The sequence below is a fragment of the Pleurodeles waltl genome, chromosome 7, assembly GCF_031143425.1.
Source record: "Pleurodeles waltl isolate 20211129_DDA chromosome 7, aPleWal1.hap1.20221129, whole genome shotgun sequence".
NCBI lineage: Eukaryota > Metazoa > Chordata > Amphibia > Caudata > Salamandridae > Pleurodeles > Pleurodeles waltl.
The window spans coordinates 1,047,785,935-1,047,813,063 of record NC_090446.1 but is presented as its reverse complement, the minus strand read 5'-3'; the positions used below and the strand labels follow the sequence as shown (position 1 = coordinate 1,047,813,063).

At 44.8% G+C, this 27,129-nt stretch overlaps 1 protein-coding gene across 1 annotated transcript in view; it reads right to left on the bottom strand.

The window, feature by feature from the left end:
* Positions 1-27,129, bottom strand: part of NOL11 (nucleolar protein 11) — a 425,248-nt gene that overhangs the window by 381,544 nt on the left and 16,575 nt on the right. Inside the window, exons 4-5 of the mRNA XM_069199905.1 lie at positions 24,976-25,124; positions 5,271-5,328 (exon numbers count right to left, since the gene is read on the bottom strand). Of these exons, the coding sequence (XP_069056006.1) occupies positions 5,271-5,328; positions 24,976-25,124 (207 nt within the window). The remainder of the gene's footprint in view (positions 1-5,270; positions 5,329-24,975; positions 25,125-27,129) is intronic.

Here is a 27,129-nt window from a genome sequence, read left to right as displayed (position 1 = left end):
AGAACTGAACCCTGTAAGTGTCTTACTTACCTGGTAAAACTAACAAAAACTTACCTCCCCCAGGAACTGTGAAAATTGCACTGTGTCCACTTTTGAAATAGCTATTTGTCAATAACTTGAAAAGTATACATGCAATTGAAATGATTCAAAGTTCCTAATGTACTTACCTGCAATACCTTTCAAACAAGATATTACCTGTTAAATTTGAACCTGTGGTTCTTAAAATAAACTAAGAAAATATATTTTTCTATAACAAACCCTATTGGCTGGATTTGTCTCTGAGTGTGTGTACCTCATTTATTGTCTATGTGTATGTACAACAAATGCTTAACACTACTCCTTGGATAAGCCTACTGCTCGACCACACTACCACAAAATAGAGCATTAGTATTATCTCTTTTTACCACTATTTTACCTCTAAGGGGAACCCTTGGACTCTGTGCATGCTATTCCTTACTTTGAAATAGCACATACAGAGCCAACTTCCTACAGTTTGCTACCGCTGAACGTTAAAGAATTTCTACAACTCTGCTTGCAAAAACTGTTTGGAGGATCGTCTAGCTCTAGTCTTGACCTTAATATCAACTAGCCTCTGAATGCAGGTCTTCGTTTTACACAGCACTCACATATATATATAAAACTGATGTCTCTTCCAGGAGGCCACAATGATGAAGTAGTGATTTTAGTGTAGGATTTCAGAGACTGGTGTGTCAGAGTGCCAATAAATCTGTTAACAATGCAAATTAAATTTCAACAATTGCTAGTCAGCTAAGAATGAAAAAGATAGCCATTTACCAATCAGATATGTGCTGTATACCAGCATCAGAGGTGTGGAATTTAATAAAGTATCTACTTGCCCATGGGGCAGATTGCGTCATAAATCTATTAGTCCTGTAAAAAACAAATCCACTTGTCCCTATGGTGCTACGTAGTGCAACGACAAATTATGGCAGCAATTTCATTATATAAGAGCTCTGATAGTAGCCCCTCTGATTATGCATGGGCGTATACTATAGTAAGGTTTGAATATTACCAGTTCCATTATTTTACCACCTTTCAGCAGATCTACATATTGGGGCTGGCAATAGTGGTAAATAATAGTTTGAGGGTTGGAATGCCCTTTTGAGTCTATGCAAACCTAACTTGTATGTTTTAGGGGTTTTCACCAGCTCTTCTCTAACCCTTTCCTATACTGAGAAAGTTTCGAAATTGACTCCTGACCAAGGGCAGAATTAAGACTTCTTCCAGGATTAGGAAAAAACTGGTTAAAGGAAAAGTGAACTTGTAAACGCTGAACAGATTTTCGTGTGAGCAAATTTACAGGTTTGTATTTACTTGTCCTAAAATGCAGTTCATAAGTATGTCCTAGAGGTACAATTTTCTTGCAAACTTATGTAAATTCGTGTGAATTCAGGTCAGGTACCAATCTGCACTAATTCAAGGACATATACTATGTGTGCACTTTTGTGATTTTCTTTAAGAAATGGGCCCCTAGTTACGCCTGGCATTAACCAAGACCTTAGTTAGAATTTTAATAAAAAACAGTCTATCAGCGGGCTCCACTGCGAGTGAAAACATTCTGCTCTTACACAAGAATCATATCAGCACACACAGTAATTCTGTTCAGTACGGGGACCTATTGTGGAAATGTATGCTTTTTGAGACCCAAAAAATATTTTTTTTCTTTTGCAGATGTTTTTTTTTTAATGATTGTTAGGGTCTGGCAGCTCTCACAAGCAAAACAAGACACGCATTGACAAAACAAAAGGTTGACCACAAATGTTGACCTATTGGCTTTGCTAATGCTTGCTTATTTTCATGCTTCCTATTGTCTTGTTGAAACTGGTTAAACTGATTTTCCATTATGAATGTTTACTGCAAATACTAGCATGCATCAACACGTTTTACTAAATGGCGTGTCAAAGAAATAAAACCTGTAGGAAAGTACCCTCTTTCTGGCATGGTTACACCCACTTTTTGCCTGTCAGTATGTTTTGACTGTGTTCACTGGGATCCTGCTAACCAGGACCCCAGTGACTATGCTCTCTCCGTTTAAACTTGATTGCTTGGAACACACACACCCCACATTTGGCATATTGGTGCCCCCTTGTAAGTCCCTAGTATATGTTACTCAGGTACCGAGGGCATTTGGGTACCAGGGATCCCCCATGGGCTGCAGCATGTATTATGCCACACATGGGAGCTAATGCAAAGTGTATCTGCAGGCCTGCCATTGCAACGTGCATGAAAGGGTGCATGCACCCTTTTCACTACAGGTCACTGCACCAGGACACTGTAAGTCACCCCTATGGTAAGCCCTCCTAGCCCAGAGGGCAAGTACCTGTGTGTGAGGGCACCCTTGCACTAGCAGAGTTGCACCCACGAACTCCAGTTCCATTGTCGTGGACTTTGTGAGTGCGGGGACACCATTTTATGCGTGTACAGGGCATAGGTCACCACCTATGTCCAGCTACATAATGGTAACTTTGGTATCAAACATGTCTGAATCATACCCCAATACTGTTGCCAGTATGGGAAGTATGTTTCCATGCATTACGGGGGCACCTTAGAGGACCCCCAGCAGGGCTCCTACCAGCTTTCTAGGGTGTTTCGGGCAGCCCAAGCTGCTGCCACCCCTCAGACAGGTTTCTACCTTCCTGCTGCAGGAAGGCAGAATAAATAATTTACTCTGGGAGAGGGGAGTGACCCCCTTTCCCTTTGGAAATAGGTGTTACATGGCTTGGGAGGGGTAGCCTCCCCAAGCCAGTGGTATGCTTTGAAGGGTACATTCGGTGCTCTCCTTGCACAAACTAGTATCCACTGGTTCAGGGACCTCCAGTCCGCGATCTGGCGCAAAACTGGGCAATGGAAAGGGGAGTGACCACTCCCCTGTCCATCACCACCCCAGGGGTGGTGCCCAGAGCTCCTCCAGAGGGTCCCTAGATACTGTGATCTTGAATCCAAGGTAGGTAGAGGCCTCTGGGAGCATCTGAGTGGCCAAGTCAGTCAGGTGACGTCAGAGCCCCCTCCTGATAGGTGGTCACCTGGTTAGGTGATCAATCCCCCTTCCAGGGCTATTTAGGGTCTCTCTCTTGGGTGGGTCCTCAGACTCGCCTTGCAGGATTCCAACAGGACTACTCTGCAACCTCTACTTTGACTTCTGGGCACTGGAACTGTGACTGGACCCTCCAGGAACCAAAAATCTGCATCCCTGATAAAGACGCTGCTTGCAACATTGTTTGCACGGCTCCTTCCAGCTTCTGCAACATTTCCCTGGATGTGCATCTCCTGATGACGGCAAGTCTTCAGTCTGCATGAGAAGGAAGAAGGAAATCTCCCTTGGAGTGAAGGAGTCACTCTCCTGCATCCACAGGCACCAACTGCAACGACAACCGGCTGCGTGGATCTCCTCTCATCCTGAGCTGCGTGAATTCAGCATTATGGGTGGTGGTCTGGAGTGGTTCCCTGGGTCCTCTCTGCCAGCTGTCCAACATTGGTGAAGGTAAGCCCTTGCCTTTCCACCCAGGACAGTACCCCCATGCACTACGTTTCTTGCAGCTAACCAAGGCTTGTTGACAGCTCCTTCAAGGGATCTTCAGGATTTGCGTAGCCGCAGCCCACATCACTCCTCCCTGTGACGCACAGCCCTCCGACTGCTTTTCCTGTGGCGTGGGACCCTTCTACAGTTGTGCTGCATGCGCTCCTCTGCGACTCCTGGGTCCTCTTCCAGTGGGTATCCTGTGTGTGTGTGTGTGGGGGGGGGGGTTTGCCTCCTCTTCTGTGGACTCTCTGCATTGCTGAGGGTCCCTGGGACTCCTCTTCGTGGGTTGAGTCCTCCTGGACCTTGCTAGTCCCCAGCAGCTTTACTTTCCCTCTACCGCAACTCTTGCCTTTGCCAAGGCTTGTTGGTGGCTTTTCCACCCCAGAGGCAGACTGCTATCCCACCCGGCGTGGGACGTCAACTGCATTCGCCAGGAACTCTTCACCGACTCCAGGGCTGCACTGCTAACTGTCTTCATCCTACTGTCGACCAACTCCTGCAACCACAGATGGGTAGGTAGTGGCTCCTGCCACCACCGGACACTCCTGCAACTTCAGGCCTTGGTTCCCTTCTTTTTCAGGTCTTCCTCTTCAGGAATCCACCGCTGGTTTAAAGCAGTCTTGTCTGGGTGGTGCATTATTCCTCTTGTTAGTCCTTTTGCTGGTTTAGGGAAAATTCAGTAACTTACTTCTTGCTTCCTGGTCGCTGGGGGGCACTGTGGTACTTACCCTTTGGGGTTCCTAGTTCCCCCAGCTTCCCTCTACAGATTCCACTTACCTGGGTGGGGTTCCTGCATTCGCATTCAATTCTTTTTAGTGTATGATTTGGGCTCTTCCTAGGGTCACTGTTGTCTATTACTATTGCACTGTTTTCTACTATCTATGCCTATTTCTCATTACTAGTGTACATAGCTAGTGTATTACTTTTCTCCCTTTGGAGGGTTACCTATCTAGTACTTTTTGGTAATTGTGTAAAAAAAATAAAGTACCTTTAGTTTTGTAACACCAAGTGTTTTCTTTCATGTGTGTAAGTGATGTGTGACTACAGCGGTATTGCATGAGCTTTGCATGTCTCCTAGATAAGCCTTGGCTGCTCATCCACAGCTACCTCTAGAGAGATTGGCTTCTCGACACTGCATACACTACACTACACTACACTAATAGGGGATACCTGGACCTGATATAAGGTGTAAGTACCTTAGGTACCAACCACACACCAACCAGCTTCCTACAGTACCTAAAGTTTCACAGTAGTTTACCCAGTTGCATTTTTTTTTTAACATTTTACTTTGAAAGCAACAAATCATCAGTCTCAATTTCAAGCTTCTCTACTATCTGCATCTAAACAGAGAGCATTCTAGGAGCATTATACATAGCTTCGTATTTTTAAACTTTGCAAACGTGAGTACACATTTTTATGCTGGAACTCCTGTCAGAAGGGCAGTCTGAGATTACAGTATTTCCTTTGTCTGCACACCTTAATAATGACTTTGCATTATTAAACCATAAATACAAGTTCGAACAGCAGTAACATAAAGACACAAAATGTACTGTAAACTGGCAGACAAAGGGGTTGTCTTGCAAGGGGGATGGGCCTACTTGTCTCAAGGACACAATAAACATAAAAACTTGTTCACAACAGACCTAGGATAGATGTGCACAATGTAAATGCAGGTGACATAGTAAACATGATTAGCTTACAGAACGTGTTAAGTTTTCAGTCTACTTACAATTTCTGCAATAAATATTAATACCGTCTGTTCACCATCCACAAACACCTCAGACCACCTAGAAGTAAAAATCACAGTAAAACTTAAATGTATACAACTAATGTATACCTACATTTCCAATTTAAATCACAACTAAGGATAACTTAAGTTGAAATAAAACATAAAAAACACCCATTTCATTCTTAACTAGAAAGACATTTTCACTGTACATGAATATTATTAATCTAAAAATAAGTTGTTTTTATTATATATATATATTCTTGCTGTTACAGCTACTTTCACAAGCGTAACAGTGCATGACATGACCAAAGCAAAAATGGTAACAAAACCAAGCCACTGGTGGCTGAAGAAAAAAAGAAAAAAAAAAAAAAAGTCTGAAAGCCTTAGTTATAACCATCTTTGGGGTATCAAATAATATCACAATATCTTACAGAACGTCTTACCCTCGAAGGAGTGGAAATCTATCATAATGCCTGTTCTTGGGGTCGTAAGTCCAGAGGCTACTAGACGATATATTTTTGTGTCGGTACTGTTTACAACTTTTGGTCCAGGCCCACAATAGCAATATACACAAGTTGATTAGCTAAGACTCTTAAATGTTCAAAAACCAAACTCATTTGGACGCAGTAACACAATCTAGACATTACTTTTCTTTAAAATAACGTTATTTAACAGACTATATTTCAAATACAGTAGTAGAAGTCCCCAGCACCAACCAGGGCCAACATACCATCCCAAATTGTATTATACTTCCTTAGCTCCAGGGGCTCAATTTCTGGTAAACAGGCTGTGAAAATAATGATATACAATGATACTTGGCTTAACTCATCTCAGGGAAGAGCTCAGTTCTCTGGTTTTCAGCAGGAGCTAAACTTTCTTATGAGACTCTGATGGAATTCGAAACAACTCCTGGTCCCTGGGTATCAATGAGTGCAGGGATATGTCACTTGTAAAAACAGTTAGGGAAGAGAATAAAAGGTGTACACTCATTAAGTCCAAAATACGTCACAAAGCTAAGATCCCACCCAACAACCTCTTTGGCGTACCTAGTGCTTCTGGGAAGTGATGTCCTGGTAATAGTGTTCAGTCAACTTAAGTCCAGGAATCAGTCAAGTGGTTCCTATGGTTTTTATGGAAGAAACAGTATGGCACTTGCCGCACTTGAGTTTAAGGGAGGATTTTCATTAGGAACCTGCTTCTCCGAATCTGCCAGTTGTAATCAACAAATTCAGGTGTAGAGGGCACCTTGGGGATCAGGGGCAACCACTGATCACCAAAGGAACCAGTCACAATCAGCAACTGGTCAGTTTAGGGTTCGGCAAGGTGTTTTCTACCAGTGATATCCCTAAAACACTAATGACTAAAAAGATTGTTTCAATGGGCATGGAATGAGAACCATCTCCTTAGGTAAGTGATACCAGACCGCACAACATACTAGCTCTTATTTCATCTGGGAATAAACAATAGGGATAAAGGTACAAGATGAGGTCAGGGCACACTGACTCACAGAGGTGTCTTACGCAGATCCTTCTAGACAGATTCCCAAGATCAGGTCAATCGAATATGCTCAGTATACCTCCTTATGTACAACAATGTTCCAATAGAAAACACTCAAGAGTATTTAGTACATTTGCAGGACTAATCACATTCAATGACCCTGCTATTGCAATAAAGGTTTGAAGAACTATTAGATGTGAAAAGGTGCAGAAGGTGATGGGGCAGTGAGATACCAAAATAAGTGAGCAATGTTCGAACAACAAACAGTGCGCATAATCACCAAATGTCTTAAGCATCAGAAAAAAAATATGAAATAGAACCTCAAAAAAAAAATTAATAGGTTTCTCAAAGTCCAGCAACCAATAATAAAGTGGTTAAGACTGAAAAGTCGAAGTTTCAGTCCCTTAATCACTTAATGTAGATGTTCCTCAGGACAAACTGGTAGCAACCCAGAAAAAGATCAAAGAAATAGAGAATAAATAGAGAAAAATAATTTAATTCAGGTGGAATATGCCATATGATGCTTGACCAATAAAGGAACATGTATCAATGCATTATCAAGAGAACAAAAATGGCTGACTAATGCCATATAAAGGGAAATATTTTACCTATAGTAAGAAAACCCAGGATTACCAAAGCAAAAGTGTGCAAACTACAAAACAGCCTGGAGATGGTGTGGTGTGTGTGGAAGCTATTATAGAATGTAAGGAAATGCCTCCTTGGCATGGTTGCCCCCTGACTTTTTGCCTTTGCTGATGCTATGTTTACAATTGAAAGTGTGCTGAGGCCTGCTAACCAGGCCCCAGCACCAGTGTTCTTTCCCTAACCTGTACTTTTGTATCCACAATTGGCAGACCCTGGCATCCAGATAAGTCCCTTGTAACTGGTACTTCTAGTACCAAGGGCCCTGATGCCAAGGAAGGTCTCTAAGGGCTGCAGCATGTCTTATGCCACCCTGGAGACCTCTCACTCAGCACAGACACACTGCTTGCCAGCTTGTGTGTGCTAGTGAGGACAAAACGAGTAAGTCGACATGGCACTCCCCTCAGGGTGCCATGCCAGCCTCTCACTGCCTATGCAGTATAGGTAAGACACCCCTCTAGCAGGCCTTACAGCCCTAAGGCAGGGTGCACTATACCATAGGTGAGGGTACCAGTGCATGAGCATGGTGCCCCTACAGTGTCTAAACAAAACCTTAGACATTGTAAGTGCAGGGTAGCCATAAGAGTATATGGTATGGGAGTCTGTCAAACACGAACTCCACAGCACCATAATGGCTACACTGAAAACTGGGAAGTTTGGTATCAAACTTCTCAGCACAATAAATGCACACTGATGCCAGTGTACATTTTATTGCAAAATACACCCCAGAGGGCACCTTAGAGGTGCCCCCTGAAACTTAACCGACTGTCTGTGTAGGCTGACTAGTTCCAGCAGCCTGCCACACTAGAGACATGTTGCTGGCCCCATGGGGAGAGTGCCTTTGTCACTCTGAGGCCAGTAACAAAGCCTGCACTGGGTGGAGATGCTAACACCTCCCCCAGGCAGGAGCTGTGACACCTGGCGGTGAGCCTCAAAGGCTCACCCCTTTGTCACAGCCCAGCAGGGCACTCCAGCTTAGTGGAGTTGCCCGCCCCCTCCGGCCACGGCCCCCACTTTTGGCGGCAAGGCTGGAGGGAACAAAGAAAGCAACAAGGAGGAGTCACTGGCCAGTCAGGACAGCCCCTAAGGTGTCCTGAGCTGAGGTGACTCTAACTTTTAGAAATCCTCCATCTTGCAGATGGAGGATTCCCCCAATAGGGTTAGGATTGTGACCCCCTCCCCTTGGGAGGAGGCACAAAGAGGGTGTACCCACCCTCAGGGCTAGTAGCCATTGGCTACTAACCCCCCCAGACCTAAACACGCCCTTAAATTTAGTATTTAAGGGCTACCCTGAACCCTAGAAAATTAGATTCCTGCAACTACAAGAAGAAGGACTGCCTAGCTGAAAACCCCTGCAGAGGAAGACCAGAAGACGACAACTGCCTTGGCTCCAGAAACTCACCGGCCTGTCTCCTGCCTTCCAAAGATCCTGCTCCAGCGACGCCTTCCAAAGGGACCAGCGACCTCGACATCCTCTGAGGACTGCCCCTGCTTCGAAAAGACAAGAAACTCCCGAGGACAGCGGACCTGCTCCAAGAAAAGCTGCAACTTTGTTTCCAGCAGCTTTAAAGAACCCTGCAAGCTCCCCGCAAGAAGCGTGAGACTTGCAACACTGCACCCGGCGACCCCGACTCGGCTGGTGGCGATCCAACACCTCAGGAGGGACCCCAGGACTACTCTGATACTGTGAGTACCAAAACCTGTCCCCCCTGAGCCCCCACAGCGCCGCCTGCAGAGGGAATCCCGAGGCTTCCCCTGACCGCGACTCTTTGAACTTAAAGTCCCGACGCCTGGGAGAGACCCTGCACCCGCAGCCCCCAGGACCTGAAGGACCGGACTTTCACTGGAGGAGTGACCCCCAGGAGTCCCTCTCCCAAGTGGAGGTTTCTCCGAGGAATCCCCCCCTTGCCTGCCTGCAGCGCTGAAGAGATCCCGAGATCTCTCATAGACTAACATTGCGAACCCGACGCCTGTTTCTACACTGCACCCGGCCGCCCCCGCGCTGCTGAGGGTGAAATTTCTGTGTGGACTTGTGTCCCCCCCGGTGCCCTACAAAACCCCCCTGGTCTGCCCTCCGAAGACGCGGGTACTTACCTGCAAGCAGACCGGAACCGGGGCACCCCCTTCTCTCCATTCTAGCCTATGCGTTTTGGGCACCACTTTGATCTCTGCACCTGACCGGCCCTGAGCTGCTGGTGTGGTGACTTTGGGGTTGCTCTGAACCCCCAACGGTGGGCTACCTTGGACCAAGAACTAAGCCCTGTAAGTGTCTTACTTACCTGGTTAACCTAACAAATACTTACCTCCCCTAGGAACTGTGAAAATTGCACTAAGTGTCCACTTTTAAACCAGCTATTTGTGAATAACTTGAAAAGTATACATGCAATTGTGATGATTTGAAGTTCCTAAAGTACTTACCTGCAATACCTTTCGAATGAGATATTACATGGAGAATTTGAACCTGTGGTTCTTAAAATAAACTAAGAAAAGATATTTTTCTATATAAAAACCTATTGGCTGGATTTGTCTCTGAGTGTGTGTACCTCATTTATTGTCTATGTGTATGTACAACAAATGCTTAACACTACTCCTTGGATAAGCCTACTGCTCGACCACACTACCACAAAATAGAGCATTAGTATTATCTCTTTTTGCCACTATCTTACCTCTAAGGGGAACCCTTGGACTCTGTGCATGCTATTCCTTACTTTGAAATAGCACATACAGAGCCAACTTCCTACATAGAATTATATAAAAACTGTCAAAATGAGTCCAGACACAGCTGGTATATGACAACATCGCTGTCCATGAGAAGACAAAATGCATCACAAAACAGACCAGGGATGTACACAGATATGCAGTGAAGAATATTCTGTAATCCCATGTGCCAGGGAGGAAGCAATACATGATGAAAACCAAAGGTAGATTACAACATCTAACCTTAAAGTATTGCAACCCGCAAAAAAAGCACACGTCTCCAGGTGCAATACAAAGTGAAGAGGTCACAGAGGGTGGAAAAAAGACATACCGGCTGTAGGAAGTTGGCTCTGTATATACTATTTCAAAGTAAGAAATAGTGTGCACAGAGTCCAAGGGTTCCCCTTAGAGGTAAGATAGTGGCAAAAGTAGATAATTCTAATGCTCTATTTTGTGGTAGTGTGGTCCGGGCCAATAGGTTTTTATATTGAAAAATATATTTTCTTAGTTTATTTTAAGAACCACAGGTTCAAGATTTACAGTTAATACTTTAAATGTAAGGTACTTCACTTAGATACTTTAGAACTTTGAATGAAAGCAATATCACATACAGTCTTTGTAAAAATGGCAATAAGCTATTTTCAAAGTGGACACAGTGCAAAAATCAATAGTTCCTGGGGAAGGTAAGTAAAGGTTAGATTAGGAGGTAAGTAAAACACTTACAAGTCTCAGTCCCGGGGCATAGGCAGCCCACCGTTGGGGGTTCAAGGCAAACCCAAAGTTACCACACCAGCAGCTCAGGGCCGGTCAGGTGCAGAGGTCCAAGAGGTGCCCAAAACACATAGGTGCCTATGGAGAACAGGGGTGTTCTGGTTCCAGTCTGCCAGCAGGTAAGCACCTGCATCCTCGGGGGGGACACAAGTAGGCACAGAAAAAACACCCTCAGCAGCACAGGGGCAGCCGGGTGCAGTGTGCAAAGCAGGCGTCTGGTTTTGTATAGGTTTCAACGGAGGGACCCGGGGGTCACTCTAGCAGTGCAGGCAGGCACTGGGGGGGGTGGGGGGGGGGTTCTCGGGACAGCCACCACCTGGGCAAGGCAGAGGGTCGCCTGGGGGTCACTCCTGCATTGAAGTTCGGTTCCTTCAGGTCCTGGGGGCTGCGGTGCAGTGTTGGTTCCAGGCTTCGGGTCCCTTGTTACAGGCAGTCGCGGTCAGTGGGAGCCTCTGGATTCTCTCTGCAGGCATCACTGTCGGGGCTCAGGGGGGTCGTCTCTGGTTACTCACGGGCTCGCAGTCGCCGGGGAGTCCTCCCTGAGGTGTTGGTTCTCTGGATCTCGAGCCAGGGGCGTCGGTGCAGAGTGGGAAGACTCACGCTTCCGGCGGGAAACGTGAAGTCTTTGGAAGTTGCTTCTTTGTTGCAAAGAAGTAGCTGGTTTTGAACAGGGCCGCTGTTCACAGGAGTTTCTTGGTCCTTTAGTCCAGGGCAGTCCTCTGAGGATTCAGAGGTCGTTGGTCCCTGTCGGATGCGTCGCTGGAGCAGGTTTTCGAAGATGGAGATAGGCCGGTAGGGCTGGGGTCAAAGCAGTTGTAGTCTTCCTCCTTTTCTGCAGGCTTGTAGGTCAGCAGTCCTTCTTGTTTCTTCAGGTTGCAGGAATCTAGTTTCCTAGGTTGTGGGGTGCTCCTAAATACTGAATTTAGGGGGTGTTTAGGTCTGGGAGGGCAGTAGCCAATGGCTACTGTCCTTGAGGGTGGCTACAACCTCTTTGTGCCTCCTCCCTGTGGGGAGGGGGGCACATCCCTCATCCTATTGGGGGAATCCTCCAAACTCGAGATGGAGGATTTCTAAAGGTAGGGGTCACCTCAGCTCAGGACACCTTAGGGGCTGTCCTGACTGGTGGGTGACTCCTCCTTGTTTTTCTCATTATCTCCTCCAGCCTTGCAGCCAAAAGTGGGGGCAGTGGCCGGAGGGGCGAGCATCTCCACTAGCTGGGATGCCCTGGGGCGCTGTAACAAAAGGGGTGAGCCTTTGAGGCTCACCGCCAGGTGTTCTAATTCCTGCAGGTTGAGGTGAGAAGCACCTCCACCCAGTACAGGCTTTGTTCCTGGCCACAGAGTGACAAAGGCACTCTCCCCATGTGGCCAGCAACATGTCTGGTGTGTGTCAGGCTGGCAGGAACTGGTCAGCCTACACTAGAAGTCGGGTAGGTATTCAGGGGGAACCTCTAAGATGCCCTCTGGGTGTATGTTACAATACATTGCTGTAAGGAAATGCCTCCTTGGCATGGTTGCCCCCTGACTTTTTGCCTTTGCTGATGCTATGTTTACAATTGAAAGTGTGCTGAGGCCTGCTAACCAGGCCCCAGCACCAGTGTTCTTTCCCTAACCTGTACTTTTGTATCCACAATTGGCAGACCCTGGCATCCAGATAAGTCCCTTGTAACTGGTACTTCTAGTACCAAGGGCCCTGATGCCAAGGAAGGTCTCTAAGGGCTGCAGCATGTCTTATGCCACCCTGGAGACCTCTCACTCAGCACAGACACACTGCTTGCCAGCTTGTGTGTGCTAGTGAGGACAAAACGAGTAAGTCGACATGGCACCCCCCTCAGGGTGCCATGCCAGCCTCTCACTGCCTATGCAGTATAGGTAAGACACCCCTCTAGCAGGCCTTACAGCCCTAAGGCAGGGTGCACTATACCATAGGTGAGGGTACCAGTGCATGAGCATGGTACCCCTACAGTGTCTAAACAAAACCTTAGACATTGTAAGTGCAGGGTAGCCATAAGAGTATATGGTCTGGGAGTTTGTCAAACACGAACTCCACAGCACCATAATGGCTACACTGAAAACTGGGAAGTTTGGTATCAAACTTCTCAGCACAATAAATGCACACTGATGCCAGTGTACCTTTTATTGCAAAATACACCCCAGAGGGCACCTTAGAGGTGCCCCCTGAAACTTAACCGACTATCTGTGTAGGCTGACTAGTTCCAGCAGCCTGCCACACTAGAGACATGTTGCTGGCCCCATGGGGAGAATGCCTTTGTCACTCTGAGGCCAGTAACAAAGCCTGCACTGGGTGGAGATGCTAACACCTCCCCCAGGCAGGAGCTGTAACACCTGGCGGTGAGCCTCAAAGGCTCACCCCTTTGTCACAGCACCGCAGGACACTCCAGCTAGTGGAGTTGCCCGCCCCCTCCGGCCCCGGCCCCCACTTTTGGCGGCAAGGCCGGAGAAAATAATGAGAATAACAAGGAGGAGTCACTGGCCAGTCAGGACAGCCCCTAAGGTGTCCTGAGCTGAGGTGACTCTAACTTTTAGAAATCCTCCATCTTGCAGATGGAGGATTCCCCCAATAGGGTTAGGATTGTGACCCCCTCCCCTTGGGAGGAGGCACAAAGAGGGTGTACCCACCCTCAGGGCTAGTAGCCATTGGCTACTAACCCCCCAGACCTAAACACGCCCTTAAATTTAGTATTTAAGGGCTACCCTGAACCATAGAAAATTAGATTCCTGCGACAACAAGAAGAAGGACTGCCCAGCTGAAAACCCCTGCAGAGGAAGACCAGAAGACAACAACTGCCTTGGCTCCAGAAACTCACCGGCCTGTCTCCTGCCTTCCAAAGAACTCTGCTCCAGCGACGCCTTCCAAAGGGACCAGCGACCTCTGAATCCTCTGAGGACTGCCCTGCTTCGACGACGACCAGAAACTCCCGAGGACAGCGGACCTGCTCCAAAAAGACTGCAACTTTGTTTCAAGGAGCAGCTTTAAAGACCCCTGCAACTCCCCGCAAGAAGCGTGAGACTTGCAACACTGCACCCGGCGACCCCGACTCGGCTGGTGGAGAACCAACACCTCAGGGAGGACCCCCGGACTTCTCTCCGACTGTGAGTACCAAACCCTGTCCCCCCTGAGCCCCCACAGCGCCGCCTGCAGAGGGAATCCCGAGGCTTCCCCTGACCGCGACTCTCTGAAACCTAAGTCCCGACGCCTGGAAAAGACCCTGCACCCGCAGCCCCCAGGACCTGAAGGACCGGACTTTCACTGGAGAAGTGACCCCCAGGAGTCCCTCTCCCTTGCCCAAGTGGAGGTTTCCCCGAGGAAGCCCCCCCTTACCTGCCTGCAGCGCTGAAGAGATCCGTTGATCTCTCATAGACTAACATTGCAAAACCGACGCTTGTTTCTACACTGCACCCGGCCGCCCCCGCGCTGCTGAGGGTGAAATTTCGGTGTGGGCTTGTGTCCCCCCCGGTGCCCTACAAAACCCCCCTGGTCTGCCCTCCGAAGACGCGGGTACTTACCTGCAAGCAGACCGGAACCGGGGCACCCCCTTCTCTCCATTCTAGCCTATGCGTTTTGGGCACCACTTTGAACTCTGCACCTGACCGGCCCTGAGCTGCTGGTGTGGTGACTTTGGGGTTGCTCTGAACCCCCAACGGTGGGCTACCTTGGACCAAGAACTGAACTCTGTAAGTGTCTTACTTACCTGGTAAAACTAACAAAAACTTACCTCCCCCAGGAACTGTGAAAATTGCACTAAGTGTCCACTTTTAAAGTAGCTATTTGTCAATAACTTGAAAAGTATACATGCAATTGAAATGATTCAAAGTTCCTAATGTACTTACCTGCAATACCTTTCAAACAAGATATTACATGTTAAATTTGAACCTGTGGTTCTTAAAATAAACTAAGAAAAGATATTTTTCTATATAAAAACCTATTGGCTGGATTTGTCTCTGAGTGCGAGTACCTCATTTATTGTCTATGTGTATGTACAACAAATGCTTAACACTACTCCTTGGATAAGCCTACTGCTCGACCACACTACCACAAAATAGAGCATTAGTATTATCTCTTTTTACCACTATTTTACCTCTAAGGGGAACCCTTGGACTCTGTGCATGCTATTCCTTACTTTGAAATAGCACATACAGAGCCAACTTCCTACAATTGCACACTGGCATCAGTGTGCATTTATTGTGCGGAGAAGTTTGATACCAAACCTCCCAGTTCTCAGTGTAGCCATTATAGAACTGTGGAGTTGGTGTTTGACAAACTCCCAGCCCATATACTCTTATGGCTACCCTGCACTTACAATGCCTAAGGTTTTGCTTAGACAATGTAGGGGCGTAGTGCTCATGCACATATGCCCTCACCTGTGGTATAGTGCACCCTGCCTTAGGGCTGTAAGGCCTGCTAGTGGGGTGACTTACCTATGCCACAGGCAGTGTGAGGTTGGCATGGCACTCTGAGGGGAGTGCCATGTCAACTAGTCATTTTCTCCAGACTAGCACACACAAGCTGTGAGGCAGTGTGCATGTGCTGAGTGAGTGGTCCCCAGGGTGGCATAAGACATGCTGCAGCCTTTAGAGACCTTCCCTGGCATCAGGGCCCTTGGTACCAGGGGTACCAGTTACAAGGGACTTACATGAGTGCCAGGGTTGTGCCAATTGTGGAGACAAAGGTACAGTTTAGGGAAATAACACTGGTGCTGGGGCCTGGTTAGCAGGGTCCCAGCACACTTTCAAATAATAACTTAGCATCAGCAAAGGCAAAAAGTTAGGGGGTAACCATGCCAAGGAGGCATTTCCTTACACCGGTGGTGTTCAAAATCCAACAAGCTGAATTCCCTAAGGGTACTAAGGTAGCGCCATCAATTACAGGGAAAGTCATGGTCAAGTAACACAAAAAATAAACCCTTGTATAAAATGAAATAATATTATGAAACGCTTTTGGAGCATCCTTGGAGGCTGCCTGGCATTACCTTAATAAGTACAATTCACACACCCAAGTATAAGTCTATTGTCAGTACAGAGCTTTGCTCTTGCTAAATATATTATTAGAAAATGGTTTATGATTTGGCAATGACAGATGTGAGCTAACTTGTAAACAATAAACAGCATTCCAAGCACACACATTTCCATGAAAAGACTTGTTAAAAGCAGAAGTGTGCTATGGCATGGAATGGTCAAAGAAAGTAGAGTGTAGAGAGGAAGAAAACACACGTACTCCCATGGAGTGCTGCAAGCAAAATAAAACTGTAGTTCCCGGAATGTAGGCATTGGAAGGAAACAACTCATCCAATCAGAAACACTGTAAAAAAGCTATTCTCCAGGGGAGAAACAATAAAATATAGAGGAAGTACACAATCTGATTAGAATTAGAGACTGACAAGCAACTCAACCAATGGCAAGCAATAAGCTGACTTAAAACTGTACGTATTGGTATTGTCCACAACAGATATTTCAACAATAGACAATGTAATGTGAGACCTAAAATTTACCTGAATAACCCTCCACTGGACTTGCTCGGCTACCAAGCTTACCGGAGGAAAGAAAAAGAGAGCGACTCAAAAACACCTGCCAATTGATGCTGGACCACCTGTATCATATGGTTTTTGGCACTCATGTATACAGAAAAAAATGTCTTACTTGCGTATGAAGGCACTACAGTGTCCTACACCACTGCAAGTTTTGCAGTATCCCCAATTCCATGGAAGACAGCCCAAGATGCTTTTATTTGTGATGTTGAAAAGGGTAGCTAAGATGCTCTGGAAGTTGGAGCTTTAAGGCTCTGGCCCTTTCTCACATAGCACCCCTTCCAAAGCCTCTCCTCCTCCTCTCTGAGAACACTGCACATGAAAATGAATACTAAGTTGGCAGGTCTGACGATGACTGGGTGACACAGTTTTGCAAAGCCATGCAGAGAGCTTCCATCCTAAAGCCTACGCTTTGCATCTATTTTCCAATGGATGAAAAACTTTGATGGGAGTTGGCAGAAGCCAGTTCTCGAACTTAACATTAAGTCAATATTGCTGCACTGCAAGTACTTCTGCTGTTCATCGTGCATCTGATATGGTAAATTTAGGAACAAGAGCAGGTCACATACTTCAAATTGCACCAGTATGTATACTTTCCAAACAGATGTGTTTATAGGTCCCTATGAGATGTTCACTGCTGCCATTGGGTGTGAAATTATTTGTGGCTGCTTTCGTACAAGCCAAAGTAAAAAATTTTACTGAAAGTTCTGCTGCATCACTGATAAGGATACCTCAGAGAAAATGCATCTCACCTGAACCTGGGATGCCCGGAAGCTGTACATATTTATAAATAAATAAATGTACTTTGTTGGTCATGTTACCTACATTTAGAGGCCCTCAAAGAAAACTCTTTTAAAAATCAATACCTGAACATGAAAAGCATACTCCTGTGAACCAGGGATGTGAATTTAATTTCCATTCTTTTAACAACAAGAAACATCACGCTAACTCTTGAAGAGTCCTCTTTCCATTAACAATACTGTTATGTTTTCATTGGGAGATTTGGTCTTTGTTTGAGGCATAGTTTCCAAAATTAAAATAAAAAACAAATATCCTGCAGAAAAGCCCTAAGATTAGCATTCTGGGGGCAAGTAGTTGATGTAGGAGGTTGGCTCTGTATGTGCTATTTCAAAGTAAGGAATAGCATGCACAGAGTCCAAGGGTTCCCCTTAGAGGTAAGATAGTGGCAAAAAGAGATAATACTAATGCTCTATTTTGTGGTAGTGTGGTCGAGCAGTAGGCTTATCCAAGGAGTAGTGTTAAGCATTTGTTGTACATACACATAGACAATAAATGAGGTACACACACTCAGAGACAAATCCAGCCAATAGGTTTTTATATAGAAAAATATCTTTTCTTAGTTTATTTTAAGAACCACAGGTTCAAATTCTACATGTAATATCTCATTCGAAAGGTATTGCAGGTAAGTACTTTAGGAACTTCAAATCATCAAAATTGCATGTATACTTTTCAAGTTATTCACAAATAGCTGTTTTAAAAGTGGACACTTAGTGCAATTTTCACAGTTCCTAGGGGAGGTAAGTATTTGTTAGGTTAACCAGGTAAGTAAGACACTTACAGGGCTTAGTTCTTGGTCCAAGGTAGCCCACCGTTGGGGGTTCAGAGCAACCCCAAAGTCACCACACCAGCAGCTCAGGGCCGGTCAGGTGCAGAGTTCAAAGTGGTGCCCAAAACACATAGGCTAGAATGGAGAGAAGGGGGTGGCCGGTTCCGGTCTGCTTGCAGGTAAGTACCCGCGTCTTCGGAGGGCAGACCAGGGGGGTTTTGTAGGGCACCGGGGGGGACACAAGCCCACACAGAAATTTCACCCTCAGCGGCGCGGGGGCGGCCGGGTGCAGTGTAGAAACAAGCGTCGGGTTCGCAATGTTAGTCTATGAGAGATCTCGGGATCTCTTCAGCGCTGCAGGCAGGCAAGGGGGGGGGGTTCCTCGGGGAAACCTCCACTTGATCAAGGGAGAGGGACTCCTGGGGGTCACTCCTCCAGTGAAAGTCCGGACCTTCAGGTCCTGGGGGCTGCGGGTGCAGGGTCTCTCCCAGGTGTCGGGACTTTGGATTCAAAGAGTCGCGGTCAGGGGAAGCCTCGGGATTCCCTCTGCAGGCGGCGCTGTGGGGGCTCAGGGGGGACAGGTTTTTGTACTCACAGTCTTAGAGTAGTCCTGGGGTCCCTCCTGAGGTGTTGGATCGCCACCAGCCGAGTCGGGGTCGCCGGGTGCAGTGTTGCAAGTCTCACGCTTCTTGCGGGGAGCTTGCAGGGTTCTTTAAAGCTGCTGGAAACAAAGTTGCAGCTTTTCTTGGAGCAGGTCCGCTGTCCTCGGGAGTTTCTTATCTTTTCGAAGCAGGGGCAGTCCTCAGAGGATGTCGAGGTCGCTGGTCCCTTTGGAAGGCGTCGCTGGAGCAGGATCTTTGGAAGGCAGGAGACAGGCCGGTGAGTTTCTGGAGCCAAGGCAGTTGTCGTCTTCTGGTCTTCCTCTGCAGGGGTTTTCAGCTAGGCAGTCCTTCTTCTTGTAGTTGCAGGAATCCAATCTTCTAGGGTTCAGGGTAGCCCTTAAATACTAAATTTAAGGGCGTGTTTAGGTCTGGGGGGTTAGTAGCCAATGGCTACTAGCCCTGAGGGTGGGTACACCCTCTTTGTGCCTCCTCCCAAGGGGAGGGGGTCACAATCCTAACCCTATTGGGGGAATCCTCCATCTGCAAGATGGAGGATTTCTAAAAGTTAGAGTCACCTCAGCTCAGGACACCTTAGGGGCTGTCCTGACTGGCCAGTGACTCCTCCTTGTTGCTTTCTTTGTTCCCTCCAGCCTTGCCGCCAAAAGTGGGGGCCGTGGCCGGAGGGGGCGGGCAACTCCACTAAGCTGGAGTGCCCTGCTGGGCTGTGACAAAGGGGTGAGCCTTTGAGGCTCACCGCCAGGTGTTACAGCTCCTGCCTGGGGGAGGTGTTAGCATCTCCACCCAGTGCAGGCTTTGTTACTGGCCTCAGAGTGACAAAGGCACTCTCCCCATGGGGCCAGCAACATGTCTCTAGTGGGGCAGGCTGCTGGAACTAGTCAGCCTACACAGACAGTCGGTTAAGTTTCAGGGGGCACCTCTAAGGTGCCCTCTGTGGTGTATTTTACAATAAAATGTACACTGGCATCAGTGTGCATTTATTGTGCTGAGAAGTTTGATACCAAACTTCCCAGTTTTCAGTGTAGCCATTATGGTGCTGTGGAGTTCGTGTTTGACAGACTCCCAGACCATATACTCTTATGGCTACCCTGCACTTACAATGTCTAAGGTTTTGTTTAGACACTGTAGGGGTACCATGCTCATGCACTGGTACCCTCACCTATGGTATAGTGCACCCTGCCTTAGGGCTGTAAGGCCTGCTAGAGGGGTGGCTTACCTATACTGCATAGGCAGTGAGAGGATGGCATGGCACCCTGAGGGGAGTGCCATGTCGACTTACTCGTTTTGTCCTCACTAGCACACACAAGCTGGCAAGCAGTGTGTCTGTGCTGAGTGAGAGGTCTCCAGGGTGGCATAAGACATGCTGCAGCCCTTAGAGACCTTCCTTGGCATCAGGGCCCTTGGTACTAGAAGTACCAGTTACAAGGGACTTATCTGGATGCCAGGGTCTGCCAATTGTGGATACAAAAGTACAGGTTAGGGAAAGAACACTGGTGCTGGGGCCTGGTTAGCAGGCCTCAGCACACTTTCAATTGTAAACATAGCATCAGCAAAGGCAAAAAGTCAGGGGGCAACCATGCCAAGGAGGCATTTCCTTACAGTTGCTAACGACTTTCTGTGGGGCTATAATGCAAACTTTGTGTTACCTTCTTTGACTAGAAGGAGGCATAAACAGAAAAATATGTTGCATCTATGCCCTCAGCTCAAAGTATAGCTGCATCAAATCCACCAGTGCCAGTATATGGACGATCAAAAGTTGAATAAAAAATAAAGCAGTTCTAAGAGAAAAAGAGGTTCAGATAAGACTCATACAAGCATAAACGTTCTCTGATCAAGGCACTCAAAGCAACAGCTCCAAAAGCCAAATCAAAAAGAAAACACACTTTAGCTTTCTACATCAAAGCCACAGCAGCCTCAAAGTCAACCCCACCTTTTGTGGAAGACTAGGGGCTGGAAACATTTTGCTAACTACATTTGCTTCAAGAGGCACAACATTTTTGGAACCAGACTGCTTTTTTCTTAGTAAAAATGAGTTCAAGCCAGTGGCTGAGGACAAGGGAGCCTAGTTGCAAGTTAAAGACAAGGGACGTGGTGGAATGGGACTTGACTGAGAAACTATAGCTCAAAGGGACCAAGCACGACGATAAGCCACAGTAAGACCTAGCGACCTGGGCCCAGATCATTCATGATTTCCTCAGCTGGGAGTAGAGGGCTCTGACTGAAAGGCGTTTGCACTCAGTTTTGGGTTACTGCCAAGTGGAGGTATGAGGGAAGAGTCAGCTGGGCCTCTGAGTTTGCTGCCTCCGTCAGGTACGGAGGGAGTCCTGAGGGGGAATGAGAATTGTCAGTGTACAATGCTGCTGGAGCACACCAGCCTAAGATCTGGGAGGCAATGGTAGTAATGCCTCTTTTAAGGAGGCAGATTGTACTCTGGTTAACTGGCAACACCTTCATGGGGACATACAGGCTGAGATATCCAGCTGAGAGAACTGGAGTGTGCAACATCGTGGACGTTTCTTGCACCTATTTGAGTACTGTGGGGGCAGGGGAAGGAGAGGACTTGAGACAGCCATGTTCGTTAAGTGTTTACAGTTGGTGCTTTCTCTGATATTAACCTAAAATATTTAAATTAAATAAAGATGTTTAAAAAAAGTATTCAAGTTTAGTTCAGAAGTGGCATCTTCTGAAAATGCCATTACTTAATACCCTAAATGCAAATCTGCAACCCAAGGCAAACCATTTTTGAAACCTCCAAGAGTATGGAGCAGAACTGTAATCAAGTTACGCTTATTTTCAAATAGATTTTTTAGGATAAATTGTGACTGGAATCAAATGCAAAGTTTCCAACCAACTGAATAGAGTTTACTCTTCATTTTATAACACTCAAACGCAGGAAATAAAGTTTTCACTAGATATTTAAGGACAAGCGTTTATGATAACAATAACATAAAATAGAAAAAACACTGCTAAACAACAGAAACCAACTTTAAACTCCAAGTTGGAAAAATCTTGTTGGAACCAATGGTAAAATTGCTTTTAGTGTCTAAGGGCGCCACTCCCGAACAGTGAGTGAAAATAACATTAAAAGTTCCTTTTGAAAACAACCATTTTCTTTTCATTTGGATGGGTGGCTACGAGTGTGAGAGGAAGCATGTACCCCGAGATGGAAAATAGTGCTGTGCATCCCAATAAAAAGCTATCCTGAAATACAATGTGCCAAAGCACCACTTGTTTGGGCAACTGTATAGGATATGACCTGTATTGTACACAAAGCTCTTCGCTGCGGCACCCAAATTGCATGGTTCAATATACTGGAATTATGACTCTGTCATGAAAAAACAAGGCAACTCAGCTCTTCTCAGCAAGCACATCTGAGATATGGGATTTTACTATTTGACCTATCCACACTAACACTACCTATTCTGCTTTCAAAAAGGATACTAGAAGTATTCTTTTCTAATGACACTAAAATGCAACTCTGTTCTTCATCTGTTCACTCATGTCCATTTAAACTGCATACTAGAGCCAACCATGTTGTTCTTCTCATTGCTTAATTTCTGAGCCTTGTTCCAATCTTAACACTGAAATGTATGTGAATGTTTTATTTCACTCATGTATGAAAACCATATAGTCTGCATATATGCTAATCTGTATTTTTGTATACACATCAGTGTTGTATTACTGTTTGATTTTAGTTGACTGTTTCTTAATTTATTTGCCATAATCTGTAATCAACTACTACCAAGCGCATGTTATTGACTGCTTCCTTCGAAAGAGCTCTTGGACCTCGTCCCTAAATTTACCATATCATAAATATAATACAATATAGTTTTAACTGTCAAGAAAAAAGTAAAATAAGCCAAAAAATGCAACACATACACCAGAAGTCAAAAACTGCATGTGCAGAATTTTTTTTGCAAAAAAAACAAATTATACAACGATCACTTTAGGAATGACTAAAATCAATCTGTAATTTACTTCTAACCCTTACCATACCTACTCCAAATCCTTAACCACAAACTCTTGACCTTTCTACCTCAAACTCCTAAACTGACATCCTTAACACCTACACCAGTGGTTCCCAAACTTTTGACTTCTGTGAACCCCACTTTATCATTACTAGAACCCGGGGACCCCCACTGATTTATTATTGGAATCCGGGGACCTCCAAATGAGTCTTTACTGAAAGCTGGGGACCTAATCTGTTAATAGTTTTAAAATTTTTAAGCAGTTGTGGACCCCCTGAGAAAGCTTCACGGACCCCCATGGGTCCCCAGACCACAGGTTGGGAACCACTGCCCTACACCCTATGTCCCTAACCCTTTCAAACCTTTCTTACTTCAATTTACTTTGGGAACAAATACTTTGGGAAGTGTTCTTTTTTCCAGGTATTCATCTTTAAAAATAATAAATTGAGAATTATTTTAGATGTTTTTGTTTAGCTTTTGAGGATATACCCTTTTCATAAGCGTCTGCCTTCAATAATACCAAGCAGCATTGTGGCAGATACAGTCTTATTAATCCGCATTTACTTTTAGCAGTCATCTCCTTAATTTGCTTCAGAAGCATTATAGCCAACTTACTAGTTATGTAGGAGGAGAAGTTTATGGAGACAAAGAAAATGATAGGGATGGTGAGGAATAACCCCTGGATCCTCAGAAAGGCATGGTTTACTCCCTAAACCTGGGACTGTTCTAAGCTCATGTACAATATGACAGTGTAATGTACACAAAAGACAGCAGAAACAAGATCAGCATATGGCACTGTAAATCCTATGTCCCATTTTTTCAACTGCATAATTTTTTATGGATCTTCACCAGTAAAAACAGAACTGCCAAGTAGTGTGGAAAAAAAACTTTAAGGTCCTTCCAGATAAACAAGTTCTTGTGAAGAAAACAGCACATCTGGCAAATGAAAGACATGCTGCATTTCTCTTACTGGGATACACTTGGATAAAGAGTAAAGTGAGTGTGTTCTTTTGCACCTGAAATTGTTAAAAACAAGAGATACAAAGGACTACAGTGAGAGGAACACAGAACCCCAGGTTCTAGACACCCCAAGAACCAAAAATACCCCAAATTCTGCTTCTCCCGGGTTGATCGTGCTTTAAGAGGCACCCTCCCCATTAACAGACTCAACATAAATTTAGCAAAGTAGCAAATAAGTAACTGGAACCACTCAACAACTGGGTCCTATATCCGGAAAAAGAAAGGATTTTACTTAAAAATCTCAAAAATCAAGCAGTACAGAAATTAGATTAAAAGTCACTAAGACTCAATTGCAGAGTAGATAATAAAAAGTCAGAATTATTTTAAGTCCCAAGTGAACAGCAAAATCATTAGAAAAATGCACCAGCATTTCTGGTAGAAAAGTTAAAGTGTCTCGCTAACCCCCCTATGCATAATTCCTGCATAGGAAATTAGAAAGATCTGCAGTTTCACTGTGACATCACTAAAAGCAAACAATATGAGACAAATCACAGACTGTGTAGCCATCAAAAGGCCTATAAATCTATCCCATTTCTAAGTAAGCATTGAACAGCCTCAGCACCGTATTGTCAGCTAATATGCAACATTTCTAAACATCGGACTACACACCAGTACAAACCCAACAGTGGAACAACAGCACAAGAAACCTTGGGCACTTTGCATGATTAGAAACGTTGAAAAGTTCATTCACAATACGTGTATATTAGGAAAGTTACTGCAGCTATGTCAAAGAAAAATGGGAGGGGGAAGAAACAGGAGTGAGAGGCAAGCAACATCCACATTAAATAAAATGGAGATTTCAGCAAAAAGTGCCCTAATCCAAATATGTTTATAAACACACTTGCTAAACTCATTTCAAGTGTACTCATTTTTTTTTACATTTCTGTATTTGATCCATCATAAAATTCATTTTTCAACATCACTTATTTTGCACCAAAAATGTAAATGTTTAAAAAATGCTTCAACACAAGGATAAATGGAAATCTACTTGGGTGGGTTGCCATAAAAAGGGGTAGTCTCCTCTATAGGAAGACGGAAAAGATTAGAACCATGATAGAAGCAAAAATCTTCAATATGAAAACATTTCTCAAGGTTATGCATTTTGTTGTGTAAACAAGACATACCAAATAAATCCAACCTAAGACTGACATTTTCTAAATGTAAAGTCAACCAGTGGAATGGTCAACTGGCCTGACTAAAGTTTGACATAACTGGAGTATGGTATACACTAACAGATGAACAACATTTGGGTAAAGGCTGCCTCAAAGGCAAATTCCCAAAACACAGACACATGCATAGCAGCATTTCGTTTCTCCAGCAGAAAGTTTTACTAAACTAAGCATGGCCAGTTGTTTTCAAAATAATTATTACAACTCACCGAATGACCTCTCCCTCCGAGATGGTGTCTGGAATTTCTTGTTGGGGTGAGGCCAATAACGTGTCCAGAAATCGGATAGCTCCTTTCTTGAACAGCACCAATGGCTCAATGTTAGGAACTGAATGTATATGGTATACATCCTCTGACAGCTGCAACAAAAGGGTACGATCTTTAGTTAGAAGTGTGTCCGAATTTCAACCAAGGCTCAAGAGAGTCTACTTTTTTCCAGTAAGTAAAAATGTAACTATTTAAAATCATCACACAAAATTCCCTCATAACTCAAAATTACCCGCATGGACAACTGAACAAAATGCAAAACACTAGTTAATCACAGTTAAGTTAGTCAGGACAAATTGCATTATAATAAAAATTTATAAAAATCTAAAATCTACATAAAAAGTTAAAATGGGCATTTTAGCAACAATTTCAATATATTTGACAACCCTTTGCAACACAATTGAAAGCTCACAACTCTATCGCTTCTTGACACGTGCGTGACTCATTCCCTAAAAAGAGAGGTCTAACAAATTTTCACTAGGCTCTAAACACAGCTTGCATTTCCCTACCAATTCCTCTTAAATCTTTTGAAATGTTTACTAGGCTATGGCAAAAAACACGCATGCAATTATGTTTTACTCTCATTGCTATATTCATGATGTTTGACTGATACTTCTGAAGGCTAAACGGCTAAAAAAAAAGGCTTGGTATAGCATATCTTTCTAAGAGGAAAGCTACACTCTTACAAAGATATGCTATACCAAGCCCTTTTCAGCTGTTTAGCCTTCAACTATTTTAGCTTTTCGTTACTTACCAACATAAAACACCACAAGTCAATACACCCAAGACCACTTTTCATACATCCACCTACTGACCAAGGAACAAACTCAATTTTGAATATTTAGAAACACAACCAACAGCAAACAGAGGTAGAGCGGCTACAAGAAGCTTTCAATATCCTAATACCGCCCCAAAAAACAAAACAGGACAAAAGAAAACAAGCACCTTGTAGAAATACAGAACTAAAAAGATGAAACAACAAATCAGAAGGCTACAACAAATCTAGCACAAAACAATCAACATTCAAGACAAAATTCACCTAGGCAAGCTTAACAAAATACACAAATCTTCAAACAAAAAAGCTAAAAAAAAGTTACTCCTCAAAATTAAAAATGCTATCACTGCAAATAAATAATTTTATACAATTCTCAACGAATTTTGAAAACCTAAATGCATGGAATGAACTCATCCCATTACTCAAGAATTCATTGACAAACTGGAAAATCATTACACAACCAAGGCAGGCACATTGGACTCCTATTTAAAACATAGGAGAACTACCAGCACCAACCCGTTTCCAAAAATCCCCTTCAAGAGTAAGCCAACCCAGTCTCTACACTCCTTCAAACAAATATTACTAAGTGAATTAATGGATCTGGTCAAAGCAAGCAGGCCTTTTTAACGCCTTGTCTACCACACGTCTTCAAGAATATTCTCATATCTACCGCTACTGTCACACTTGTAAAAAGGATCATCAATTTCTTTAACTACAGGAATCTTTCCTGAAGACCTTAAAAAAATAGAAAGAAAAGGCATACATACACCCATTATTGAAGAAAACAAACCTGGACCCGCATGACCCAAACAACTACAGACTAATTTCAAATGGACCTTTCCTGGGCAAACTGATGGAAAGAGCAGCATTCGCCCAAATGTCACAATTCGTTGAAGATAACGCCATACTTTCAGACTACCAAACTGGATCTCGCCCAGGAAGAGGTACTGAATCTGCCCACTTCGCCAACAGGGATGATCTTCATACACAATAGACTGCACTGGAGTTGCTGCATTACTTCTCATGGACCTCTCAGCTGCTTTTGACACAGATGACCATGACACCCTAATACAAAGACTCTATGAGGTCAGTATAGAGGGGACTGCTCTTAACTAGATCACATCCTACCTTCAAAACAGAACAAATGTCATCCATACTCCCTCTCTCTTGTCCAAACCCTACTTCACAAAAGCAGGGGTACCTCAAGGCTCAATCTCACCCATGCTTTTCAATATCTGTATGATGTCAATACTGGCAATTATCAATGAATTTCAACTCACATGCTACAACTATACAGATAACACAAATACTCCTTAAGCTGG